This window comes from Erythrolamprus reginae, chromosome 4, assembly GCF_031021105.1.
Source record: "Erythrolamprus reginae isolate rEryReg1 chromosome 4, rEryReg1.hap1, whole genome shotgun sequence".
In the NCBI taxonomy this organism is placed as follows: domain Eukaryota; kingdom Metazoa; phylum Chordata; class Lepidosauria; order Squamata; family Dipsadidae; genus Erythrolamprus; species Erythrolamprus reginae.
Window position 1 is genome coordinate 67,975,077 of NC_091953.1, and position 27,905 is coordinate 68,002,981.

Consider the following 27,905-nt stretch of genomic DNA (forward strand, 5'->3'; position numbering starts at 1 on the left):
CAATCTTAGTTCAGTTTAAATTCAACTTTAATTTTGATACTTGCACAGTTCACAATATTTTATAATTCTTATTTCTCCTTTTGTTAATTTCATTTTTGAGTTTTAGTCCAAGTCACTCCACTCAACTCTTCTTTAGCTGCTTAGTTCTGATCAAGGCGTTCTTTTTAGACCGTATACTTTCGATTTTCACTCTTTCTCTGGGCTTTTATTCATCAGGAAAGTTGGTATCCATTATTTATAATGCAATGCAGAATGCTTGTAATAATTAGTTTCCTCTGCTATGTGGCCTGCTGAAGCTTCAGACTCACCATTGGGTGATTTAGTCTTTGCAGCACCAAGCAGTCGCCCTCCACCATGGCACACCAAGGACACCCCTCCTCGTTCAGAGTGCTACAGACTTTCTGCGCCTCGAAGGGTCCCCAGTTGCCAAATTGTTCAAAGTTGGAAGACGAGGGTCTTCTCCCTCCTACCCCATTCCACACTTCCACTGGAAGTCCATGTCAATGGATTTCATATGTAAAATTATTTTAAAAATTTAAAGTATATAAAGGAACTTTTGAACATTTTAAGTCTGAATTTGAAATGGAACTGTGCTCAAATGATTATATTATTGCTAAAATGTATACATTTATTGAAATATGAAACAATGTAAATAACAATGTGAAATATATATGATATACACATAAATCCAAGGGAGAATTTGTGGTGGAAAGGAGTGGAATTTATGTTATATTTTTATAAAATGAATTGTTAATATAAGTCATCAGAAAAACTGTGTAATGTATAAAAGTGGTTTTCTAATCTTTTGCTGGAAATGTAATCAACAAGGGTATTTTATCATGCTTGGCAAGCATGTATAGGTAGTCCTCAATTTACAGGTTTGTTTAGTGACCATTAAAATTTAACAAAAGCAAATTATATATTTTTTCACACGTATAACTTTTGTAGCATCCCTGGCTATGTTCCCTCTAATTCTTTTTGTGTGTGTGTGAGCAGAAAAATATAGTATCTGAGTGGCACATTAGGTGAGTCCTTCAGGACTGGGCGGCATAGAAGTCTAATTAATTAATTAATTAATTAATTAATTAATTAATTAGATAAATAAATACATTTTCATGCCTGAGCACCTTATTTTTTTCCACAGATGTCATCCATCTGTTGCGTAATTATTTGGGGCTGGGGCTGGAGCAGAATAAGGTCCCTTCTCACTGTTATTCTGTTTGCCTAATTATTGGTATCACTAGCATACAAAGATTCCAACTGAAATTAGCATGATCAATAATTTAAAGAACGGAAGACTACAAATAGGCAAACTTAGATCAGCTGAGGTGCAAGGGAAGAAACCATGTTAATGAAAAAATGACCAGGGGAGATATGATAGCAGTGTTCCAATATCTCAGGGATTGCCACAAAGAAGGAGTCAACCTATTCTCCAAAGCACTTAAAGATAGGACAAGAAGCAATGTGTGGAAACTAAACAAGGAGAGAAGCAAGTTACAACTAAGGAGAAAATTCCTGACAGTTAGAACAATGAATGAATCCGTGGAACAACCTGCCACCAGAAGTTGTGAATGCTCCAACATTAGACGTTTTAAAGATGTTGGATACCCATTTCTCTGAGTAGTGTAAGGTTTCCTGCCTAAGCACGGGGTTGGACTAGAAGACCTCCAAGGTCCCTTCTAACTGCTTTACCGCCACCGAAGAGCCACTGGAAGCCTCCTGTCAGCTCGCAAAGGTTTCTTGGCTTCTCGGCCAGGGGAATGTGTGCTCCGTGGCTTTCTCGGGAACCCTGCAACCATTTTGCCCACCTGCGGCATTTTTTCCAAACATTTCTCATGACGGAGCCCGAGTGAAAGGCAGGGTTGCGCAAGCCACCCAATTATTTTCTTCACGCCTTCACCCTCAAAATGGAGCCCGCAGCTTCTCCAGCAGAAAGAGGCAAGGGAGATGAGGGGGAAATGCCATTTAACTGGGTTAAATGCTATTTAACTGGGGCGGTGGTGGTATAAGGAGGCCTTAACGTCAAAGAATGTCCCGCAGTAGACCCGTCAGCCCTTTTGGCTCCTCCGCAAGGCAACTCGCTACCCAACCCCCCCAAAAAAACCTCTGAATCCTCTCGTCCAAACTTCCCTTTCCTAAATAAGGAGATTAAGAGCGGTCTTTTTGAGGGAAAGTCACAGGTAAGGGGAGAGATGCAAGATGGTTCCAAGGCAGATGCGGAGAAACAGGTGGCGGCCCCTTTAAGGGAGGTACTCTACCTTTGCCTTTTGTACCTGCTTTTTAAATTCGCCCTTGCCGCCCACGTTCAGGTTGCCTTTCATTTTCCTTCTTGGGTCAGGTAACAAATGCCGGCCGCAGAAGCAAGTTTTTAGTCATCGCTCACCCACCGGCCCAGTCCTTCTCCCTCCGGCCCGCTGACAACCAAAGGCCAGCCGGTCAGGGCAGGGAGCCTGCAGCACTTACTTTCAAATGCACCGCTTCCCCGGGCAGCCAGCTTTGCTCGCCACCGGAGGGCTTGACGTCAGCGAGCCCCTGCTGCCCCGACAACCCCCCTGACCGCTGTGCACGCCTTGTGCAACAGGGGGGGCGGCCGCTTGCAACCCCTCACCTCCACCGCCTCCTCTTCCACCGCCCCACTGCCAGAGCCCGTTTACAAGTGCTGGCGGAATATCTGTTGCTGCTTTTGCAAAAGGTAGGCGATCGGCTCCTGCGCAGGGTTGAAAAACCCTGCGCGGCAGGTCATGCTAGGTGCGCCAGCGTGCACCTGTGCACCTTAGGTGAAACAGTTATCCCTGGGTCACGTGATTCCCTCTTTGCAACCTTCTGAAAAGCAATGGGGAAACCAGATTCACTTAACAACCTGTTTTTACTAACAACTTCAATTATTCATTTAACAGTAGTGGCAGGAAAGGTTATAAAATGGGACAAAACTCACTCAATAGTGATCTTGTTTAGCAACAAAAATTTTGGGCTGTCTTGTGTTTGTAGATTTAGAACTACAATGATACCTTGTCTTACAAACACCTCGTCATACAAACTTTTCAAGATACAAACCCGGGGTTTAAGATTTCCCCCCCTCTTCTTACAAACTATTTTCACCTTACAAATCCATTGCTGCCGCTGGGATGCCCCGCCTCCGGACTTCCATTGCCAGCGAAGCACCCGTTTTTGCGCTGCTGGGATTCCCCTGAGGCTCCCCTCCATGGGAAACCCCACCTCCAGACTTCCGTGTTTTTGTGACGCTGCAGGGGAATCCCAGCAGCATAGAAATGGGCACTTAGCTGGCAACGTAAGTCCGGAGGTGGGGTTTCCCAGCGAGGGGAGCCTCAGTGAAATCACAGCATTGCAAAAACAGAGGTCCGGAGGTGGGGTTTCGAGGACTTCGGTGTTTTTGCGATGCTGCGATTTCACTGATACTCCCTCCCTTCACTGGGAAACCCCACCTCCGGACTTCCCGAAGCGCTCGTCTTTGCGATGCTGGGATTCTCCTGCAGCATCACAAAAACACAGAAGTCCAGAGGTGGGGTTTCCCATGGGGGGGGAGCCTCAGGGAAATCCCAGCAGTGCAAAAACGGGCGCTTCGGCTGGCAAAAGGGGTGAATTTTGGTCTTCCACACATTAATCGCTTTTCCATTGATTCGTATGGGAAACATTGTTTCGTCTTACAAACTTTTCACCTTAAGAACCTCGTCCCAGAACCAATTAAGTTTGTATCACTGTATCAGGTATCAAGGTATCACTGTACTTATAATAAAGGCAGAAACATTTGGACTCAAGTACATATAATACAGATAATTTTAAAGACTCATATACCATTAGATAGCGGCTTTTTGGAGAAGACTGATGGATGAGCAGCTGGAAAAAATTATGGAACTTTTTTTTACATGACTGCTATTATTCAGCAAATATGTCAGGCCCAATTGGCAAAAGGAATAAACTACTTTCTGTGTGATGTTGGAAACATTCAGAAGAGGCTTTCATCCTGCAGTGGACAGACAATAGCTAAAAAGAGCACTATTGTATGCACCAGGATGAAAATATTTTATTGGATCCATGAGACTAAAAATGATGGAACTTGGTGTGATGACCAAGTTGATTGCTTTAGTTTAGAGGATATTGTACTAACCTTAATTGAAACCTTTTTGGCTTTTTGTGGGGAAAAAGAGTATATGGTTTTGAGCATTAGAACAAAATCAAGAGATTACATTAATGTTAACAATACTGTAACCATAGAGGATATTTTGTATTTATAATTATAACTGCTATAAAGAAATCAGAAGCTGTCTTTATAATTTTTTTTAATTTCAGCATTTTGTTCTTTCCTTTTACTTTGTTTTATCCTGAATTTTTTTTAAAGTTAAAAAACATTAAAAAGCTGAAGTTCTGAATTCTCCTCATTCTGCTCCACAGGAGGTATACTAAAGTCCCATTTCCAGCCTGGTTATAGAAACCAAGCAGTAATACAATCCATGGTTGTATGAAGAGGCATAGAATCAAAATTATATGAAATATTAGTACAGTGGTACCTCGAGATACGAGCTTAATTCGTTCCGGACCTGGGCTCTTAAGTCGAGCAGCTCTTATCTCGAACGACTTTTCCCCATAGGAATTAATGTAAATAATTTTAATTGGTTCCAGCCCTCAAAAAACTCACAAAGTTAGTCTAAATTATGCAGAAAGACATGTTTTTAATGAAGAAATGTACATGTACATATAAATGAATAATGAAGTTTCTTTCACTTAACTTGTAAACTTTCTTAAACTTTTAAATTTACATATGTTCAACTTCTCTGCCACCCAATCCTGTAGGACAGAGGTCCCCAACCCTTTTTGCACCAGGGACCGGCTTTAAGCGATCAAGAGAGGAATGGGTGAATGAATGGACGGAGGGTGGGAAGGAAGGAAGGAAAGAGGGAAGGGACAGGAACAGAGGAAGGAAGCAAGGAAACTTATGAAAGGGGAGAGTAAGAGAGGAATGAGTGAAGGGAGGGAGGGAGGGAAGAAGGTGGGAAGGAGAAAGAAAAGAAGAAATAGAGGAAGGGAAGGTAAAAGAGAGAAAGAAAAAGAGCAAGAAAGAAAGCTGCAAGCACCCCCCGACCCCCCCAGGCCGGCTGCAACCTTTTAAAACACGCGCGCCGCTTCGCAGCTGTCTCCTGAAGCCGAACGTGGAAGTTAGCGTTTGGCTTCAGGAGACAGCTCCTTGGCGCTTGTATCTCGAATTTGGGCTTGTAAGTAGAACAAAAATATCTCTCCCCTCCCAGCTCTTATCTCGAGTTGCTCTTAAGTAGAGCAGCTCTTATGTCGGGGTTCCACTGTAGTTTTATAAAGCCTTAGTAAGGCCACACCTGGAATATTGTATCCAGTTTGGGTTACATTACAAAATGATGTTGAGACTTGGCAAGAGTGCAAAGAGCAGCAACTAAGATGATTAAACATATGAAGAACGATTGCAGGATTTGAGTTTGGCTAGTCTAGAGTAAACGAGGACTGGGGCAACACCATAGCAACATTTGAGAAGTTGCCACAGAGGGGGTCAATTTATTTTCCACACCAGAGTGCAGGAAAAGAAACAATGGATAGAAACTAATCGAGAAGCAACCTGAAATTAAGGAAACTTCATAACAAGCAAGGACAATTAAGCAGTGGAATACAGTAGTTGCATTCAGAAGTTTTGGGTGCTTCATTACTGAAGGGTAAGAGACTGAACAGTCACTTGTCTGAAATAGTATAAGGTTCTTCTGCTTGAGCAGGCGGTTAGTCATTCTAGGAAATTTCTAATTTTTTAATTTCTAGTCATCTATCTCATCCTAAGGAACTCTGGGTATTGTACTTGACAAAACAAACATGAATTATAAAATTATTAAAGTATATGTGGATGCTCAGTTTCCCAATTGAACCTATGGTTCAGTCTGCCAATTTGATTAGTTTTCATTGTCTTCGGCAACGGTAGTTGGCATCTGAGTTGTGTGAACACCAGCCTTCCTGATTTTATAATGCTGCTGTCTTTACCCTTTCTATTCAATTTTGCTTTTAATATTTTGAAAAATTTGTAAACCACCTGTTACTGGGGGCTGATCAGCAATTTTTAAATTATATTCTTGTTCTGCATCCATTCAAACCTAACACGCAACTATTTTTCTAAGGCGGAAAACAAGTTCCTGGATAACATTTGTTGATCTCAATTTGCTGTCTGTCGTCTCTCTCTCTTTCACACACACAAACCCCCAGTTATACTACAATTCTACTTCAATGGTTCAATGTATATGAAAAATGAAGGTTAATGCAAAAATACTCTCCTAGTCCCAAAAGTGGTTTAACAGATCATTGATAAGTAACTGCCAAATTATAGATATATTTTAATTCTACTATATATTATACCAATAAGCAACCTCATTGAGAGTTTGCAACTAACACTATTACTTATTATTTAGGTAAAAACTAGCATCTGTATTGAATTAGTGTACCAAAAAAGGAATGAATGGCTTTGTCTACCCCAAACCAAAAGGTCCACATGAAAGTTCAGATTTAGTCAGATTAGGAAAAGCAGAATCATTAATTTTTTCAACCATATATTTTTAAACCACTCCTTTCCACCTATGGTAAGAATCAAAACTACACAGGATACATTTCAACTTTTTATTTTATTAAAACTGAGTAATGCACAGCACATGCAGTGCTAGCATCTAAACTAATACAATAAGCAATTACTAAACCTACAGTGACCTGACGTTCATATTGTTTACACTCAGCAAGTTTAAACCCATTCTTTGCATATGACTGAATCTTTATCACAACTTAAAAATATTGCTGGTTGTAAAACTCACTAAAATGCTATTGCTGAATGTACAAGTCACTGATTATGCCAATACAACAAAGATAACCACATGTTTGAGGATTGCAATGTGCCAGACATTCACTGAAAAAAAAAACACACAACTAAACAAAAACTCACGCAACGAACATCTGAGAATCTGGACACTTCACATCAGTGTTTTGAAGTGTTTCATTAATATCTTAAGACAAGTGTATCAAAACCTTGGCATGTTTAATTTTAAAGTTGCCAATTTTTGTTTTACTATCAGAAAGTTATGGCTACACTGCTAATGCCGGGTCTGCTTAATTTGACTTAAGAGTTTAATATGACTTAAACATTAAAAGCTCACACTACCCCGAAATATATAATTTCACGCATACGGTGACATTCAACATTCAAGTGCCAGTGTTTTTGTACTGTCTTTTGGTCAAGTTTCTTTAAACTTTCAAAGAATCACTTTTAGGCTTACAAAAATAAATATTTGTCAAAAATGTTCAATAAATATTACACAAAACTAGCAGCAAAAAGTATCTAGAAATCTGTCGTGTGCAAATAGTTTTTTCCCAACCATTATTCCCATGGTCCCAGTTTTAGAATCTAGTTCCTTCTCCTTAGCCAAGCTGCGTTCAGTCTCCCGAGAGACAAAATAAGATTGGAAGTTAAGGACACGCACACAAGACATATAAAATTCTCTGAATGTGCAATAAAAGAAGTATTTTGTAAAAAGTTATGGGCAAAATGTACAAGGGCCTAAATCTAGACTAATTGAAATAGCACCATAACAAATGACTTCAAATACTGTCAAGTGCACCTACTTAAAGTTTAGTACAAGGCACAATACACTTGAAAAGATCTATTGCACTTTAGGAGATTTTGCTGTTGTCCTATGCCACTTAGAGAAAGAGTTGGTAATAGCTCTGGCAACAGACGTTATCTCAGAGACACTAAGTGACAGAGGCCTTTTACTGTTGGAAATACTCATCTTTGGCCAGATCAGCATTAACAAGACTAAATACAATGGAAACCTATGCAACTAAAACTGACTAAAACTGCACTTGATAGCAGAATTGAACCTTGTGCAGTTATGTACATTCCAACCTTTGTGATCTCAGAATTTGTTACTCTTTTGGAGCCATTTTACAAGTCTACAGTAAGCCAGTTAATACTTCAACGCAGCTTGAACAGAGTAATGTGAATCTGCATTAAAATAAAGCCTGCTGCATAATTCTTCCTGTTCATTCCCCCTTGACCAAAAAACATCAACACTAGCATGCGTTAAGACCAAAAAAATCAGTCAGGCCCTTTTAAAAAATGGGCCTTCACTGTTATGGTCAGCCATTCTACCATTTCAACTTAATATGGCAGGCAATTTTGAAACGTCTAAGTAGATGAATTCTCCTAAAAACTATTTCAAGTTCAGACCTTTAAACATTCCCTGTAATGTTCCGCCTTCTATTGGCTAGCTCACATTAATAATCTGCCTAAACACTGGAATTGCTGTGTTTACTTGCATTTACTTTTAAAACAGTGCTTGTATGCATGCAATCCATACATCACCTCATTATTAGGACTGGAATGGCTTTTTAAAGACAATCAGGTTCGAAGTACCTATCCAGGATAGAGTGAGCAAATCAACTTTAACTTTGTACAGTTTTGCCACATTAGAAACTAATTCCATTGATATGCTTCAAGATGTTTTATTTTTCAAATCTCCAAGTATCAAAGCCCTAATGTAGGCCACCGCACAAGTTTTTTTTCTTTTGTTTTTGCAGATAAAGTGGATGAATCAATGATTCCTGTAAGTTGTATCACACCTGTGTGCCAAGGTTTGATTTTTATAAAGCCCAAGTTGAATAATTTTGCAAAGACAATTGATAATCTTGGGCATTACTGAGCCAACAGGACATCAAAATAAAAAGTTGTCTAAAGTTAAAGGCACAGTACATTAACAAATGATCCTCAGTCACAAAATTATAAATACAGTTTAGGAGTGGGAGTGGGGTTGGGTAAAGGAGTTAATCCTGACTACAATGGAGTCTTTAAACCTTCTTCAAAGTAGGGCTTCTGTTCCTTTCCTTCTTGTGACCTTGAGCTCCCTTAAAAAAAATTCAGTGGAGAATCACAGCTGGTAATGTACTGCGAGTTCTTGAAGCTACACAAGGTATAGTCTGGCTAAGTTACATGTGGTTTCCATATTAGCTTGTTTGGTAAGATTCTGCAGCAAGCAGATCAGTTGCCCCACCAATCTACCCCCTGAGAGTTATAGTTTCCTCCATATCCATCACTGTTATAGAAGCCTCCATAGCCACCTATTAAAGACAAAAAATAAGAAATTTAAGATTCAATTAAAATATTCACAAGACATTTTAATATGATTTTTCCCCATCTTTCATCCCATCTAAACAGCACAAAAGATTTACCTCCAAATCCTCTGCTGCCTCCGTGACCACCACTACCACCACCACCACCACTGCGACCACTACTTGCACGACTGCTGCCAAAACTACTGCTCCCACTGCTGCTGCTGCTTGTTCGATAATCTCTGGCACCGAAGCCTCCACTGAAACGGCTGAAGGAAAACAGAAAGGTAGGTAAGACAGTATTTGAAGTATCCACGAATCCCATTAAATAAACAATAGCTATTGTCTCAAATTGATTTTTAAAATTTTTATTATTAATTCTGTGCAGAACAGTACTTCAAAATTTCAACTGAACTGGTATCTAATGTCACCAAATCAAAGTCTAACATAATAAGCAGGGAACACCATGTATACTTGCCCTGAGCTCCTATAAGAAAAGTGTGATATAAATCTTAACAAAGTACCCTATTTACTATAATTTCCTCTGGTGTTTCAAAAGTGAAACATTTCCTTCATACCCTTTGGAGCAGCAAAAAACCCCTCATCCTGAAAACATAGGAAGTAGAACAGTTTGCAGTTTAATGTTAACAATAAAACAGAGTGAAGTTCTAGCCAGTTACATGGAAGGCAGGTTACTCAAACTTAATTAATTCATATTACCCTTTGGAACGTCCACGACTGCTTCCGCCCTTATGTTGTTGCTCATATGCCATGTTTTCTAGCCAAGATGGTACTTCCTGTTTAGCTTCAACAAGTAGATCTAACAAGTCTTTTGTGATATTTACGTTCCTCTCATTAAAAAATGATGTGGCAAGACCTAAAAGGTTAAGCGAACATGAGATCTTCAGCTATCCATTATTTTCAAAATGGCACAAATAAAAGCAGATAGTCTTTCTCGACTACTCATGATGAGCTTTTAATAATGGTAGTTCTATCATTGTATTTATGATAAATTTGTTCCTCTTGTGTGAAGGACAAGCCATTGATGGGCGTCTCCTTTTACAGTGCATGGTTTACAACATTGAAAGTAAAAGCATATCAAAATCAAAGGCATTTAAATGGGAATATTATTGAAAATGTTTCTCAGAAGCATAATTAAGCTATTCAATGCAGATTTCCATTAATTAAGAATTTTCCAAAACCAGCAATAAGATTTTTAAGTTCATTTACTGCCTTACAAGGAATTTACAAATTGTTTCAATAATACATACACACACTGATTTCTCCCAACAGGCTTTTATTGCTAGAGGTCTCCTTAAAAGTATTTGCATCCAAATCAATGTCCACTATTATTTTGAAAAGGTTTTTTTCAAATAGAGATTGACATATTTCTGGGCAGCTAGTCTCATGTTATTTAGCATTTCAGCATATATAGATTTTAATTACAAAACCCCCATCAAGATTAATGTCCTCTTACCAAGATTTCCTACACGGCCTGTACGGCCAATACGATGTACATATTCTTCTATGTCACTTGGCAAATCAAAATTTATGACATGTTTAACATTAGAAATATCCAGTCCTCGTGCTGCTACCTATTGAAGACAAGAGGGGAATCTTGAATTCCTAAACATAAAATTGAAAAGACACTCATAGCTATAAAACCAAATATGTCCTTACTGCAGTGGCAACTAAGATGGGACTTCTGCCAGAGCGGAACTGATGTAATGCTTCTTCTCTATCTCTCTGAGAACGATCACCATGGATACTGGTGCAAGCATATCCTTCGTGGTACAGGAAATCCTCCAGAGAATCCGCTCCCTTTTTAGTCTCTACAAACACCAGAGTCAAGGAATCCTTGCCTGGATATACAAAGAATTTCATTAATTTATGATGTATCTCTCAATATGGTATATAAACCACACGGTATAAACTAGTGTTTATGATTGCAATAATAAAAAGGTGTTACTATGCAAGCTGCAGGCAGATTGAAGTAAGAAGTCAATTAATTACAGGAGAAAGTAGGAAAGAAAAATCTTAATTTTTCTCCCCAGCTAACACAGATTTTACATTATTAGATTTATGCTGGAATTCCTCCTGGGTCTTTACCTGTGGCATTCAAGAGATCAAGGAGAAATGACCTTTTGTCTGACTCCTCCACCCACACTACTTTCTGTGTGATGTTCTCAGATGTAGAGCCAACTCGGCCAACAGCCAGAAAAATATATTCCTCCAAGAAATCACGAGCAAGCATCTAAAAAAATAGCACTCAAATTAGCATAAACAATATGTATCTAATCATAGTTTATCAATCCCAACCAACCTCTATGGATGTACAGAACTGTTTCAACAATATAGACAAGTTCTTCAGAAGCAATCTGTCTTAATTTTTTTTAACCAAGATGGACATGACTTTAGAGATTCAGTCATCCACGTTCATGCAAGTGTTGTTCAAAAGGCAACTAGACTTTGTTTCCCCCCCACCTTGAAAACATTTCATTTCTCATCCCAAACTGAAGAAGCTCCTTGGATGAGACGTGAAACATTTTCAACGGTGTGTGTGTGGTGGTGTCTAGTTGCTTTTTGGAACAGCATAGATCTGTGATGGTGAACCTCTGGCATGCAGAGCCCTCTCTGCTGGCACATGTGCCATCACCCAGGTCAGATCTTTGTGGCGTTTCTTTCATGACCTTCTGTTTCCCTGCAAACGACAAAACAGAAGCTCATGAAAGAAAAAGATCTTTCCTCATGCCGCACTGCAATTGTTGGTCTTTGGGTCTCTGCTGCGCATTCACATATGTCCGCATATTAGTGTGAGCGCACCTTTTTGTTTGGGCATGTGTGCACACGCAGTTTGGGCACTTGGTGTCCAAAAGATTCACCATCACTACCATAAATAATTACTTTAAGCATATCAGTTTCCCTTTAAGGTACTAAATATGGAATGTTAGACATCAGACATAAATACCTGGATTTCCTTTGGAAAAGTAGCACTAAACATCATTGTCTGACGGACACCCTTTGGTGGCATAGTATCTTGTTCAACAATACGACGAATCTGAGGCTCAAAACCCATGTCAAGCATACGATCAGCTTCATCCAAAACCAAGTATCTAGAAAATATAAAATAGCACAGCAAGAGTTCTACAATTCCATACTGATAAGGAAGTTCCAAAGTATCCAAGGCTATCAATATTACAAAACTTATCTTATAAACATATAGAATTGTATTACTTACTTGCAGAAATCTAGGCCTATCTTTCCCCTTTCCATCATATCTACAAGGCGGCCTGGAGTTGCCACAAGCAAATGGCAACCACGTTCCAAGTCACGTATCTGTTGGCCAATGTCAGCACCACCATATACAACGCAAGGACGGACTCTGGAACGATAGGCAAACTAGAGGGAAGGAAATTTCAGATTATAGAATTTCAAATATAAAATTATGTGATCTGCTAATAGATTCCCAGGAGCATGTAACATTTACCTTTCTAGCTTCTTCATATATCTGCACTGCCAGTTCTCTTGTTGGAGCCAAAACTAATGAAATTGGGTATTGTTTACGACGTCCATACCTTCCATTTTCCTGTAATGTTACGAAAACAAGATGTCACTTAAGGTGTAAGCCCAGTGTTATGCAAGACATTTCATCCTGCCCGATTACTTCTTTGAAGTTAAACAGCAATACATAGTTCTCAATTTGCAGCCCAAATTGAGCCCCAATTTTGCTAAGCTCACTTTGCTAAGTGAGTTGCACTTTATTTTATATTTTGCCATTGTTAAGCAAATCACCGAAGTGTGAATCAAGCAGTTGTTAAGTGAACCTGGCTTTCCCCATTGACTTTGTTTGTAGGAAGCTGGCTGAGGTTACAAAAGGTGACACGATTCTGGAACAGTGCAAATGTCAGAAATACATGCCAGTTTGCTAACTAGGTTTTGATCACATGACCAAGTTATTAAATGAAAAACTATCATGTTACCTTTTCCAACACCATTATAACTTCAAATAATTACTAAATGAATGGTTGTGTAAGCCAAGGCCTGTGTTCTGTACAGCTATTTTTGGGCTGAAACAAAATTAGTGCACAACTTTCCTTTGCAGAGGCAAATGAGTTTGAATTACGTTCTCAAGTAGAAACAGTTCATTCCCCATACACATTAGTATATTAACACAAAAGTGACAATTGAAAAAAACACAATAAAATTTACATTGCTATGTGTATCTAGATATATGCTTTATGTTTATATGCTGCAAACCATAAACTTGCCTTCATGGCTCTCAAAGCATCACCTGGACCATCTGTATATATCTGACTCAATATGGGCAGAAGAAATGCAGCAGTTTTCCCAGAACCTAGAGAAAAAGATGCATTAAAATTTGATAGCAATGCAAAATCCTTATTCCTGAAAACAAATTCAACCTGTATGCAATTATTAGTATTATTATTACAGAAATTTATGCTATCTGCAAATGGGTTTTACTGCAACTCTAGGTCAAATTAGTGATAGTTAACCAATTATAGCCAATTGCAAAACAGGTCTTTGCAATTTACCCAAACCTCTCCACCGGGAGAACAACATTGGCTCATTCTCAGTATTTATTCAACATAAGTGTACTTCAAAAAACAACAATCAGCAAGGATTGTTGTTCTAAAGGAATCTAAAGGAAAGAGTTCAACATTTAAAGTATTTGTACAGCATGGCTTTCATAGTTGCTAAATTTTACTTTTACTTCATTAGGACATGCAGCTGTAACATACACATTTTTAGACTTACCTGTCTGGGCACAAGCCATCAGATCTCTTTTGTCTTTGATTATAGGAATAGCATATTTCTGAACAGGAGTAGGTCGAGTGTAGCGGGTGAGTTCGATGTTCCCCATGATAATTTCCCCCATGTCAACATCACTAAACTGCAAAAATATTTCAGTTAATAAATAGGATTATTCTACATCAGTCTAAGTCAGTGTTTCCCAACCTTTTTTGAGCCGCAGCACATTATTCATATTTTCAAAATCCTGGGGAACACTGAACCTGGGGGTGGGGGGGTGGCTAAAGAAAAGTTTTGACAAAAAAAAATCTTCCTCCATTTCGCTCTATTTCTCCCTCACTCTTTCTCTCTCTTCCTTCCTTCCCTTCTTTCTCTCTCTCCATCCCTCTTTCTTTCTTCCTCTCTTTTTTGCTCTCTTTCTCCCTCCCTCCTTATATGTCTTTCTCTCTCCCTTGCTCTCTCTGCCTCTCTTGCTATGTCTCTCTTTCTCTCTCTTCCTTTCTTCTCTGCGGAGGCCGGCGAAGGTTTTTCTTATTTTAAATGTTCCGGGTGGCAGAGGGATGCGGAGCCCGCACGCGCACACACCCGACATTCCAAATCCTGCCTCAGCTGTGAGAAGAACGCCTGTCCTGTAGCCCTTTCGCTGACAGCCTGGGACAAAAGCGCTTGGTGAAGGGACTGCAAGAGGGGCCGGGCGGGCGTTAGCAGCCGGATGAGGACGAGAAGCCGCTGCAGCCACCTCCAATCCCCCCCCTTCCCTGGGTGCCTTCCAAAGGCCTCTGGAAAAAGGCAGGAGGTAGCAACGAGGCGCGAGGACAAGCAGGCAGCTTGGCGGAGGGGAAGCGCTGACGGGCTCTCCTCCTTCCCCACCCCCGCGCTTCTCTCCCGCCCTGGCTTTTGCTTCGCCCGCAGATTTCCCCGCAGTTCAAAAGGAGGCAAGAGGTGGCCTGGATGAAATTGCGGGGAAATCATGGGGCGAAGCGAAAGCCAGGGCGGACTCGCAAAGGCGGGCTCAGGCTGCATGAGGAGAAAGAGGCGGAGGGAAAGAAGGCGACGGCAGCGGGACCTACAGCTCGGTGGGCGTCTCCTCGTGGGATGGAATCCTTTCTTTCTCATGCTGCTCCCACCATGGCTGCGTGCGGTCCCGGTGCCCCGGGCTGAAGGTCGTCCTGTGGCTGGTCTTGGGCTTTACAGTTGCTTCCTGGTTCCCTCTCCTCCCTCCGCCTGTGTCTACCGCCAGCGCCTCATTCCTCGGAGCTGCCGCTTCCTTCCAGGCAGCCCAGCCACGCTGCCGTAGAAAGTGCAGAGGTTATTGCCGCCACCTCTGCCTCCACTCAGGGAGCCATCGTGGTTGAGCTGAGCGAAAGGAAAAGGCGCGGTGACCAGGGTGGCTCCCTGAGTGGAGGCAGAAGCAGTGGCAATAACCTCTATGCTTTCTACGGCAGCGTTGCTGAGCTGGACGGAGGGAAGCGGCAGCTCCCACTCGAGGAACCCACGGCAACGGGCGCCGGCTTGGTGGGAGGCGACGGCGGGAGACACAGGCGGTGGGAGGAGAGGGAACCAGGAAGCGACCTGTGAAGCCCAAGACCATCCACAGAACGACACTCAGGCAGGGGCGCCGGCAGCGCCCCGCCCAGCTGGAGCTTCTCGCGGCACACCTGGCCATGTCCCGCGGCACACTAGTGTGCCGCGGCACACCGGTTGGGAAACGCTGGTCTAAGTACCTTATTAGCCAGTGTTGCACTCACAGGACATCTGATTATGAATGAATGAAGCACTTCATCCACCCACCCAATGCCCTTTTATGAAATAAATAAGTTTGTTTGGTTTAGTCTTGGTAGGAATTTGACAGAGATGGCCAATTGCTCTACTTCTACCAAGCAATTAAAATATATTCACAGAAAGTCAGTTCTAAGTATAGTAGATAATCAAAAGCAGCTAATTATAATTCCAGGATGCAATTTTTAAAAATCTGGTTTCCATTTAAGAAAATTTATAAAAAACAGGATTTATTTTTTTAAAAATTGAACTGTGCCACATAGTCAACTTGTCTCATTTACCAACAAAATTTAGGAATTAACAAATTTAGATGAAGCAGTATGCCTAATGCTATTTTTTAGCATACTATGCTCATGAAATGCACTCAGTGTAGAAAACAAGCACAGGCAGTCCTCAACTTACAACCATTCATTTAGTAACTGTTCAAAGTTACAAAAGCATGAAAAAGTGATTTATGACCATTTTTCACACTTATGGAAATTGGTCCATTATCAAAATTTGGGCATTTGGCAAATAGCACGTATTTATGAGTTCCACTGTCCTGAGGTCATGGAATCACTATTTGTAACCTTCCTAAGTGGCTTCCAATAAGCAAAGTCAAGGTGGGGGTGGGGAGAGAGAAAAAAGCAAAATTCACTTTACAACTGCAGTGGTTCTAAGTTGAAGACTCCTGTGTTTACCTATCCAGGCAACATCAGCAAATGTATAACCGCCTAGGTTCTACTGTATTCTCTTGAAAATAATCCACCTGAATTGGTATTTTAGTACTGCATTAATAATTAAATAATTATATTTAATAAATTTAATTAAATAATTAATAATTAAAATTATTTTCTTTTCAATTATTTAATAATAATAATAATAATAACAACAACAACAACAACAACAATTTATTAGATTTGTATGCCGCCCCTCTCCGAAGACTATGTAGGAGTTCTCCATTTCTCTCTCCAGTGTATTTAAAATATATTTCATCATCAATTCATTTAGCAAAAACCTCAATATAACCAGGTACTGTAAGCCAGGTATAATAGGATGACCAAATTTTTAAAAAATGACACGCAAAATCATAAGGTATCATCTCTTTCCAAACAAAAATACTAGCATAAAAAAATGGAACCAGTGCCCTTACTAAAGGATTAATCAATTAAAAAGTTATTACAATACGGAAGTTTAACAATTTTAGCATAGGTTATCAAGTAAATCCTTTGGGATTGGGCGGCATAGAAGTCAAATAAAATAAAATAAAATAAAATAAATGAATGCATTATGAAACTGGTAGTACTTACACTTTCAATGTGTGGAGGACAGTTGTTGCCTGTTGCCTCAACTGGAATATCATCATATTTTTCAAAGTTAATTCCTGTATTCCCCCCAGAGAACAGCTCCCTAGAATGAAAATAAGTCAATTTTATATCATACAGCATCGAATGTTTCACTGAAAGGTTGCCATGTAAGCCTTTAATACTCACTGTTCAGTACGTTCACTCGGGGCAAGTGGTTTTGACCAATCATCTTCGTCATTTTTATCACACCAACGACTGTTTCCACCACGATCAAATCGACCATAGGAACTCCTATCACCACGACTCCCAATACCATCAAAATCACTACTGCATCTTCCACCACGGTCATCAAATCTAAACATCATACAATGTAACATTAAATCCACATGTATGTGCTCCTTTAAAGCAACCTATCAAGTTGGCAAAATATTCTGTTTTGCTTTAAAGCAGATTGCATTATTTGGGGGATTAAAGCCCATATTTTGCTTTTCAGAATTATACTAAAGATATCATCCAAAGATCAGGTTTAATTAATTAACATGACTATACCGTGTTTCCCCCAAAATAAAACCCTGTCTTATATTTTTTTGAACCGTGAAATAAGAGCTTGGCCTTATTTGCCATGTATTAAAAGCCTATTATCAGGGGTTGTCTTATTTGGGGGGAAACAGGGCAGTAATAATTTCAGTTTTCTATCATGTTACGTAACCAACCTCTGGGAATCATGCTGATTTAAGGGCTGCAGTTTTTGCCTTGCTGCTATCAAAGGCTCCCATTTAATTGTTTTTTTGCCCCGCTATAGGAAGATTCAACTAAGTAGAAAGATTTTAACAATTCGCATTTATTCCATCTCAATTCTTAGTGATTAATTAGGAACTCTTGGGTACCAAGCTCTGGGTTTGGTTCCTTTTTCAAGTCATGACATTCATGACCTTAAACTATTCCTTCAATCAATACAATCTACTTCACAGGATTCTCATGAGGATAAAAGGGAGGAAAACATGCATATTGCCTTGAGCACCCTGATGGAAAATGGAAATGCAAGAGTAAATTTTAAGGAAATTTCAGGATACTCTGTAATCAAACTAAATGGTTACAAAATAGGCTTTGACTATAAAGGAGAAAAGTACCTATGTAAAATTTTAGACAGGGCAAACCAAAAATAATTTCTCATAAATTCTGAACTAAATAACCTATTAGACAAAAGCAATTTTATAGGAAATGCTGAGTATTTTTCCTAATTAAAATACACACACACCTAGCTATTGGTACCAAACAATTGAGACCAATTATATATTAGTATTGATGTAATACTGGAAAAAATTGAGTAATTGGTTGCAACAAATAACAAATATAACAATAGAATATACACCTGAATTTTTTTTACTAGGCATTATGAAAGGGTCCTACACCAAAAATGTAAGATATTTAATTCTGCAGATAACAGCGGCAAGGATTGTATTTGCGCAAAAATGGAAAAATCCACAGCTACCGGAGGATAAAGAGATAATTAAGAAAATATATGAATGTGTGGAGATGGATAGACTATAGAACTAAACAATCAAAAAGACTCAGACTATTATTCAATCTGGACAAAATGATATTTATGGACTAAAAAAAAGAATCCACAACAAATGTCGGAATAAAACATCAATATATACAAAAATAGTTAAAGACAATATAGATAAAAATGTATATAAGATGCTGATCCACCTGTAAATAAGATTGTGTTGTTTTAAAAATTAAAAAAAATCTAATAAACACATTTTTTTTAAAAAAAGGGAGGAAAACATGCATATTGCTTTGAGCACCCTGATGGAAAATGGAGATGCAAGAGTAAATATTAAAGAAAATTTCAAGATACTCTGTAATCAAACTAAATGGTTACAAAATAGGTTTTGACTATAAAGGAGAAAAATACTCATGTAAAATTTTAGATATGGCAAACCAATAATAATTTCTCATAAATTCTGAACTAAAAAACGTATTAGCCAAAAGCAATTTTATTGGAAATGCTGAGTATTTTTCCTAATTAAAATACACACACACCTAGCTATTGGTACCAAACAATTGAGACCAATTATATATTAGTATTGATGTATTAATTTTATTAAAGGTAATATAATACAACTAAGTTTCTGCAGACAATACATTAGTAAGGATTTGCAGTGGGTTTTTCTAATTAAACATATGGTTACCTTCCTCTTGAGCCATTGCCACGGTCATTAAAGAAACTTGATTTTCCTGATCCACGTTCACTTCTTGCACCAAAGCTACTATATGCATCTCTGTCTCTGGCAGCATTCCATCCACCATCAAATCCTACAATAATACAATCCTTTATTAAATATATCCAAATATATTTACAGGTAAGAAATATATTGAGAAGAACCATTAATATCAACAAGTAGCCACCAGTCTTCCAAATATAATTTCTGTTTGTTCAAAGTAAGCCATATTGCCATGAAGTTAAGATGGCACTGATGCCAAAAAATGGGATGGTGTTCAACATCCAACAGCTAATGATCTTTTCAAACTGAATGAACCCCACCCATCCTGGATATTTTTACTTCTGTTCAATGAGGAATCAGCTTATGACATATCTTTAGAGTTCAACCATTAGGCAATCCATAATAAACATATTATGATCATTTAAAACTTGACAATTTTACAAGGTTGAAAACTAGATCATTTTAAGTTTCATGTATTTGCCCACATACTGACACCAGTAAAAAAAACAGTCAAATGATTAAAGATTTTGAGAATGTGCATCTTCCTTGACATGTAAAACCTGAAGACAGTAATTGGAACTATTACTGGGCAATGAGCTTCAATATTGCTAAGTCATTAATATAAACGTAAAGTTTTGACTGCAGGATTCAATTTGATTATCTTCAATTGTGGTGAAGATACTAAAAACCCATTAAAATTTCAGAACTATGATATCTGTTGCATTTCAGTTTAGGAAGGCAGCTCCATTAAAGCTGCTTGGTAAGAAAATTCAAAGAATTTTCCGTTAAGTTCCATGAGCTTTGTCCTGTCTTAAGCTATTTTTTAATCACTATTTAATCACTAAGTTGGATAGAAGTGACAGGTCCCCACGCCCACCTCTGTCATCACGTCCAGATCCTCCTCTGGATCCAAACACACCGCGATCACGATCGTAGCCATTCATCCGGCTGTCACGATCATATCCATTCATATAGCCATTACCTCCACGAGAGTCCCAGCTGGGGGAATCTTTAGCAGAGAATAAAAAGTTAAACAATTAAAGTGTTAAATGTCACTTGTGCCAGCAAATTGTTTTTGCAAGCTCCACTGTAACAGTGTGACTTTTGTTGCCAGAAATTTACATTTAAGGGCACCTTTCTTTTTTAAAAAAAGCAACTTGGCCTCAAATAATTAAAATTGCAGATTTATCTGCATCTATGTTCACAAAAGCTGCAAACAAAGTTTATGGATACTTAATTATGTAGCTGAAATAACTTTCTTAAATTATTGTACTATAGCTAGGTACCTTGTATACCAATATTGCTGCCATGCAGTAAGTTGAAGCACATCTTTTAAAAAATGGTCACTTTGAAGCAAGTCCAACACTAAAGAAAAAGCTGCTGATACAGTATCATAGAAGACTGCAACTATTATTAGAAAGTTCATGAAAAACATCCAATCAGTGTTGGTCACCAGGACCAGAGGTTAATTAAGGCTTCTGAGTTTTCTGTATCATGCTGCAGCCCATCCTCAGTGCACAAGTCTGAAAGCTCAGACGACTAAACCTCTGGTCCAAGTGCCCAACAGAGATTGGATTCTGCAACATTATCCTGGGACACATATTTTTGCCTTCATTTGTAAGTTCCAATAAAAGGTTATCTGATTTATATTTACAAACATTGTGAAAAGTTTCAGAATCATATCCTGGTTAATTTCCTATGGAAAATGTGAAGAACTCTGACTGTAAAGATTAGCTAGGATTGTGGGGGGTAAAGTATTTGCTACAACTAAAGCTAAAGGATTCCCCCCACAAACCAGGAGAGATTGAAACCAACAATGCTTTCCTGTTTCTCCGCAAGCCTCCAATCCTAATCCAATTCTTTAGAAAGGGAAGTTTAAGGAAAAATGAATGTTATGAACTATTATTCTTTTCAAAATATCACATTTGTCCAGTGCTTTCCAAACTTTGTCCTACTGTATTTGACAATATTTAATATACCAACAAAATTTTATTTTTAAAATCTCCCATTAATTTCACTACAGTATTTTGAATAAGCGATTCAAATTTATTATCTTTTTAAATATTTCAGAAATTATCCAGTTCATAGATAATATACTTATTAATAGGTGGAAATACTAAGCCATCTGCTGAATTTACCTTGAAAGTTCAGCACATTGTTAGCATAACATTATATGAACATGCCCACTAAACAGAAAACCTGTGATTTATTTTAAAATTTTGAATACATTTACATTTTTGACAAATGAAACATTTTAACTATTGTTGGTGAAGAAAGGGTGGCATAGTTTTAGTACATGTGGCCATAAAAAGAACCATGGCCATAATAAACTTGGACTTAAAATTTTTAAAAGGTGAATTTCAAGTTTGTTACTATACCAGTGCTTTGTTTAAGAACTATAACTTTCTCACAACTTAAGGATGAGTCTACAAAAGTAGATTCTGGTTGTTGCTAATTATAGGTTTTTAATTAAAATCAGTGTTACCAAAAGCCCTGAACTTGAAAGGAACAAAAGAATTTAACGTTTATTCATTGTCTATTTTCTTAATCATATAACACCAATTGAGAAAAGTGTTAAATTGAGGAGAAAGCGGCATGGCATGCCTGAAAATGTGCTTGAAGAAAAAGCTCAAACTGTTAGTTAACTGCAAGTTACTTAGAAGCATGCTCCCAAACAACAAACTTTAAAATCACCCCAGCCTGACACCAACTTACAGCTTCTTGGTGATGGCATCAAATTGGAATAGTGGTTTGCTGTATAGTTATGGATATTGTATGCTGCAAAAAGATCCATGAAAACTCCCAGCATTATGATTCAGTTTGAATATATATTAAAATATTGTGTTATGGAATGTCTCCAACCAATGTTAACAACTTTTTAGTATCCTTATTTCAGAATACATTTTCTACAAATATATCAGCTTACCTTTGGTGACAGTAGAGTGTACATTTGGATAAGTAGAACAAGCAAGTCTCTTGAATTTTTGTGGCCAATGAGGACCCCCCACCAAAAAAATCTAACAGTACTTTTAAAAAAGGAAGGGGCTGGCCAATCAACAGCTTAGGACAGTTTCAGTCCAGTATAAAACTGACTGTTATTCATTCTCTCAAAATATTACAAATCTTCTTTTTGATTGCTTTTAAGTACCCTCACTCATGGTAATATAAGATTAACCCAAGCAGCTACCCACCTTCATTTAAGAGGTCTGTTGGATTTTCTGCTTGTAACAAGCCTTTTTTTAAACTCTTCTTTTCCCTAATCTATTAAAAGGCCCAAAAACTACTCTGAAGTAACAAGAACCACTTCTCACTTCAGATTTTTTTCAGTGACCCCTCCCACAAGGCCCAAGAATGTTTTAGATCAGGGGTATCAAACTGGCAGCCCAAGGGCCAGATGCATCACACGCAGGCCACACCCACCCAGCTCTGCAAAGGGAAAAGTTGCAAAACGTCACACGAGGGCAACATGACACCACAAGTTTGACACTCATGTTTTAGATCACTCCCAATCAGCAGTTAACATTTACAGTAGAAGTCAAAATGTATGAAAAACACTAGAAAATTATTAAAATCATTCTAATGACTTTTCCCTTGTATATCAGAATAGGTGGGTGGTGGGGGTGCACTCATTTATTAATCTTTGCTGTGTTCACAACAATTTTGAAAGTTTCTGAATTTGATTAACTTTTTACACATGTGAACACATAGGCTACATTAGCTATTTATGGTTATGAAAATTCTGAAGTCAAAACAATTTTTCAAATTCCATCAAGTTCTAGCTTACAGTAAATTCCACAATGAAAATGAGAAACAGCCAAAACCTAGTCTGACATTTGCTGTACTTTCAACAATGGCAAAAGCTGCATTCAAAACTTCTCAAAAATTTTCAATGTTAAGAGTTAAGGGTCTACAGCTCAGTGGACCACATGACAGTATCCCTATAATTTTAAATTTAACAATGGAAGATTGGCCTAAATCAACTGTTAAGAACCAATAAAAATGACATTTTGGCATTTAACCAGAAATCGTTAAATGTAATTGCCACAAGACTACAACTAACATAGAAACAATCTTGATATATTTTGCCCACTTTTGTCAACTTAAAACAATTCTCCCTCCCAAAACTGGGGGTAAGCAACTTTCTTGCAAATCACAAAACAAGGTGAAAAAAATCTACCCTGACAAAGCTTCTATTAAATGTTTGCCTTTTATTTAATTGTTAACAAGATTGAATTCCAGAAATATGGATTCTCAAGAATGTGATCATCATTTCTACAATCTTTTTGGATCATTAAGAGTTAAGATACTACACCATAATTTTATCTAATTTTTTAATAACTAATTTTAACTGTCATTTAAGAGCTTTAAAAACTTCCTTCTATGAAATTTAAGTTTCTAGCCCTATAGGAGATTGACACAGCAATGAATAGGTTTTTTGAAAGAACACCACCCATGCTAAACAGGAAAAGGCCTGGGTCTCTGCTTACTTCCATTTCTTTATTACTGATTTCAAAATGTTTCATTTCATTAGGAATCATTTCATAATTGCAATCCCAATTATAATGATCAATTATGTCATTCCACATTAGAATCAATACTTGACCATGAATTTGATCATAACTTTCAGAATTTTCTGTTGGCCCAGCATTACCATTGTTCTGGTTGTAGTAAATTGATTACTTAAATAGATTTATTACTGCTTAACTGAAAATGCAACTTTCAATCACTAGCTTAACTATACTACACACAAGATGAATTTTCTCTTGTAATTTTTATACTGTAAAAAATATCACTGAGCTCATGTGCAAATTCAATTTTTTATATGCTTGCTTGCTACTTATAACCACAGATATCACTTCTAAATTTAGTACAGGATTTTACTAATATTTAATATTTTGGAATGTTGTAATGCAAATTGACCTGTGAATCAAGTTTAAATAAAGCACTATTACTTCACAATTGTAATCTGTATCAGCAAACATACCCTGCTTTGAAGCTTCTCTATTTCGCAAATGAGGAGGAATGTACCGGCCTTCTGGAAGAAAAAATACCTGTTATTTTAAAAAACTTTGCTATCCAAAACATTCACAATCCATTACAGTATTTTTCTTATACTATTCATGATTGGAAGCTGCCAGTTTACTTTACTTGACTGTCAAGGACAGATAACTTCTAAAACAGTAGGATAATTTATAATGTGAAGTTATGTAATAAGCTGCTATTAAGAGATTAAGTTACTAAGAATCAAAAGTTTTTTTAAAAAATCCCATTAATAATAATAATTTAATAATTTATTAGATTTGTATGCTGCCCCTCTCTAAAGACTCAGGGCGGCTCACAACAGTTATATTGGAGCATTTTCCTTTATTGCATTAAGCAAAAAGCCAATATCACCATAATTTTTGGCAGTATAAAAGGAATAAGATAGCACTGGTTGGTAATAGTCCAGTCGAACAATTTCCTCTATTCTTCAAATATATTCCAGAAAAGTTACAGGATTCAGAAATTGAATGAGTGATGATCTGATCAAACACCACTGAATTTAGGAAGCATGCAGCCCTTAAGGTTTTTTTAAAAAATTCAACTGTCCAGCAAAATTTTAAAAAACTTTATTTAACATTAAATATGCATAACAAATACAAATACTGGTGTGGAAACATAGTAGTTTAATTTTGAAGCATCAATAGATGCTATTCTTACTGAAATGATAAGCCACCCATAAGACATATTAACCCTAGCAACATATTCTTGAACTTTGTACTTACTACTTGCTGTTCCTCCTCCACTTTGAGAGTCTGAGGAATTCAAGTCTAGACCAGCAAACTTAAAAACACACACATTATTTTTAGTTACATTTTCAAATGAAAACCTGCCAAATTTTAGCTTTGACTCAAAATATCAAGTAACTTTCATTTGTTTTATCAGTACTTATTTATAGAATACAGCAATTAAAGCGGTGTACCATCAGAGTATTTTATATTGAAATTAAACATGCCAATTGTTTCCAGATAACTACCATCCAGTTTTTAAAAGCTGGTTTTGCATAGAAGCAAATTCTCCCCACCACTTCTTTTACTATTTTATGGCTATAGGCGCTTAGTAAACCACAGCTTTACATTGCATTAAATATATCCATTTTAAAAAACTGCTTAAGTATAAACATTTTGATCTTAGTCTAAATACCCTCATTCAAAATCGCAAACTATGCGGACGCCTTCCCGGGCCAGACAAATGTAGCTGGGTCGTTTCCTGCCTGCTCATTGCGTTTTTAGGCCGCAGTCACAGCATTCCAACTCTGCCGCAGCGAAGGGCAACTGCGCTTTCCTAGTTCGCCGCTAATCCGGGGGCAGCGTCACACGCCTGCTCTTATTTCCCCGACCGGCTCCTTTATCCATTTCGGGAGCTGATTCTAGCCCACACCGCTGGTTTTAGTGCAAGACTTTGTTCTGCCACCGCTGTCCACCACGGGCAAGAATGGAAGCAGGGAGCGGAGCTGTGTAATCAGCGTAAAGGAGAAAAGGGAGAACCCGCCTTTCTAGGCGCGGTACCACCCTTTCTCCCCTTTCCGACAGGGGCCTCGAGGACAAAGAAGATGGGGCGCGCGCGTGTGTTGTGTATGCGCGCGCACCTAACACGGGAAGCAAGAGTGGCAGCAGTAGCTAAGTGGCTCCCCCACCCCAGCTGGGGAACCGCGCACGCGCTTCCCCCATCCTCCCATTTCGTCACCGCTCGAGGGCCGCCGTGGTCCCCCGCCCGCTGCAGTTCGAAGCCGACGCCGCCAGAGGGCCCGGCAGAAGTAACACACTCGCCAGAGCCGCACAAAGCCCCGGAACAGGCCCGGTCTGCCTTACACGGCCCAGGGGCGCTTCACCCTATCCTTTTCGCCTCCGCTGCGATTCTCCCTTGCCATTCAATAACCACCACCATCCCGCTTCGGTTTTCGGCCTACGACGATTTGAGCCCAGGCCGCCAAAATTGCGGCCTCCAAGAAAAGGAACTGCGTCACAGTAAAATGCGCCACCAGAAGGCCGGCACAAAAACCGTGGAGCGCGGGAGATAGCAGGATATCACAAGGGCAAAGGAGAGACAAGAGGGCCCCGAAGCCAGATCGGCCACCAGTGGGGGAGGGGCGAAAAGCCCTCGCTATTCCGGGCCCACCCTTGAGTTTTTCCCCTTGTGTCCCCTCACCTGCTGATCTAGACCGAGGGCATTTTCCACTGCCACATGACTCATAACGAGAGATCGTTCCGGGAGGTCCCGCTCCGCGTAGAGAAACTCGAATTCACTAGAAATAATACACGCCTCGCCTACAACAGATCTCCCACCTCCGCCTTAGAATCGCTTCTCTAACTGAAACACCCCCAGTTCGACCCGGGCCTTTATATATTCCTCCGCCCCCTCGCAGCCGCCGTGCTGACTTCAGCGCGCAAGCCACGCCCCTTCTTCCTCCTTTCGATCCCCTCCCCCCACCTCTGCTTGCTGCAAAAGGTATCGCGGGGAGAACTCTCCGCTCCGCATTAAGAGGTGGGGGGAGGGCGAAGAAATCCCAAGACTACCGCGAGAACTAAAGTAAGTTCTGGACTCCTTCCGATTCAGGAGGCGTTAGATAATACCGCGAGGCTTCCCTACACAAAGTTTATAGCGCTATTCACGCGAGATTCCCCCTCCTTTAGCCACCCCCTCCCTTCTGTTTTCGTTTCATAAAAACTCTAGTGGTTCAACCGGTTTCTGCAACATCTCGCGAGAGATCAGTCAAAAGAAGTCTGTCTTGGCAACAGTCTCCCTGGGTCACGTGAACAATCCTCTTTAGTCTAGCCGCCATCTTAGATTATGAGCGGCTTTCGCTGCTGCAGTGGCGCAGCTCTTGGTCGCGAAAAGGAAGTTGGGAGGGATTCTCTGGGGTCTGAAGCTTATGTCTGGAGGATTGCAAAAAAACCAGCACGAGACTATATGAGTATGTCGTGGAGGCATGATGTGACTCGTTTCTCCCTTGTGTGTGACCTAAATAGCGGTACCCTGGCAACAACGAGGATGGGTAATAAGTCCTCCCGCCTCTTTCTCACAGACGCAGAATCGCCGAACAATAAAGGGATGATGAGCTTTGTGCCTGCTCCCGCGTTCCTCATCAAGGATAAATCCTATTTGATAACACGTCACCGTTAGTCCCACACCTATTTTATGGCCATCTTGTACGCCGTTTTTCAAGTACTATTTTTGCGAGGTGTCGCTATGCTGCAAAAATACTGATGACCGTTACATAGCAAAGGGACATTTTTCTGTCACGCCGATACTGTATGGCATCTGATTTTTTTTTCTCAACAATTTTCTTTCTGGGGCGAAGTAGGATTTCATAACAGTAGATAACATTGGCTGCAGAAGCACAGCAGTTCATTTTTAGATACACTGCTGCATCAGCACTGGTTGTCCTATCTGGTAAATATGGGATAGTCAAAGAAGATAACCAAATACCAACCGTTCAGAACAGCCTTTTCTAAAGGTGGTCCACATGTATCTTATAAGTTTTAAAGTAAGGTACAAAAAATCCACTCAAGATAAAATTTCAGAACCCAATTTGGGTCGTTAATTGGGATCAGAAGTTTAGCTACACTGCTGGAGATAAGTTCCTTGAAGATATGCTCCAGCATGAATCCAAAGGCTCAGAGCACTAAACCTCTGGTGCAGGTGACCAACCCGAGATTGGAGCAGGCAACGTTATCCTGGGACC

The 27,905-nt window shown here is 39.2% G+C and overlaps 2 protein-coding genes across 4 annotated transcripts in view; one reads left to right on the forward strand and one right to left on the reverse strand.

Annotated features, from left to right (window-relative positions):
• The window catches only part of RPL8 (ribosomal protein L8), a 149,819-nt gene that overhangs the window by 81,606 nt on the left and 40,308 nt on the right, over positions 1 to 27,905 (forward strand). Inside the window, exon 1 of one of the 2 annotated variants that reach the window (XM_070750536.1) lies at positions 19,245 to 19,250. The exons of the other annotated variant lie outside the window; for it this stretch is intronic. The gene's annotated coding sequence lies outside the window, so the exon portion shown is untranslated. Of the gene's footprint in view, positions 1 to 19,244; positions 19,251 to 27,905 lie in introns of those variants that run through there. 2 annotated transcript variants of the gene reach the window in all.
• Positions 6,623 to 26,861, reverse strand: DDX3X (DEAD-box helicase 3 X-linked). 2 transcript variants are annotated; one of them, XM_070750531.1, is made up of 18 exons: positions 26,369 to 26,627; positions 24,946 to 25,003; positions 24,165 to 24,215; positions 20,058 to 20,189; positions 19,148 to 19,271; positions 17,136 to 17,303; positions 16,953 to 17,052; positions 13,891 to 14,026; positions 13,383 to 13,468; positions 12,602 to 12,700; positions 12,353 to 12,513; positions 12,083 to 12,227; positions 11,224 to 11,368; positions 10,795 to 10,976; positions 10,592 to 10,709; positions 9,835 to 9,991; positions 9,235 to 9,383; positions 6,623 to 9,123 (listed from the first exon to the last, which is right to left on the reverse strand). In XM_070750531.1, the coding sequence occupies exons 1-18, from the start codon at positions 26,411 to 26,413 to the stop codon at positions 9,044 to 9,046; spliced, it is 2,136 nt and encodes a 711-aa protein (XP_070606632.1). In that variant the 5' UTR covers positions 26,414 to 26,627; the 3' UTR covers positions 6,623 to 9,043. The 2 variants fall into 2 exon arrangements, with proteins under 2 accessions (XP_070606632.1, XP_070606633.1); XM_070750532.1 differs by lacking the exon at positions 20,058 to 20,189 and having other exon boundaries at positions 26,369 to 26,861.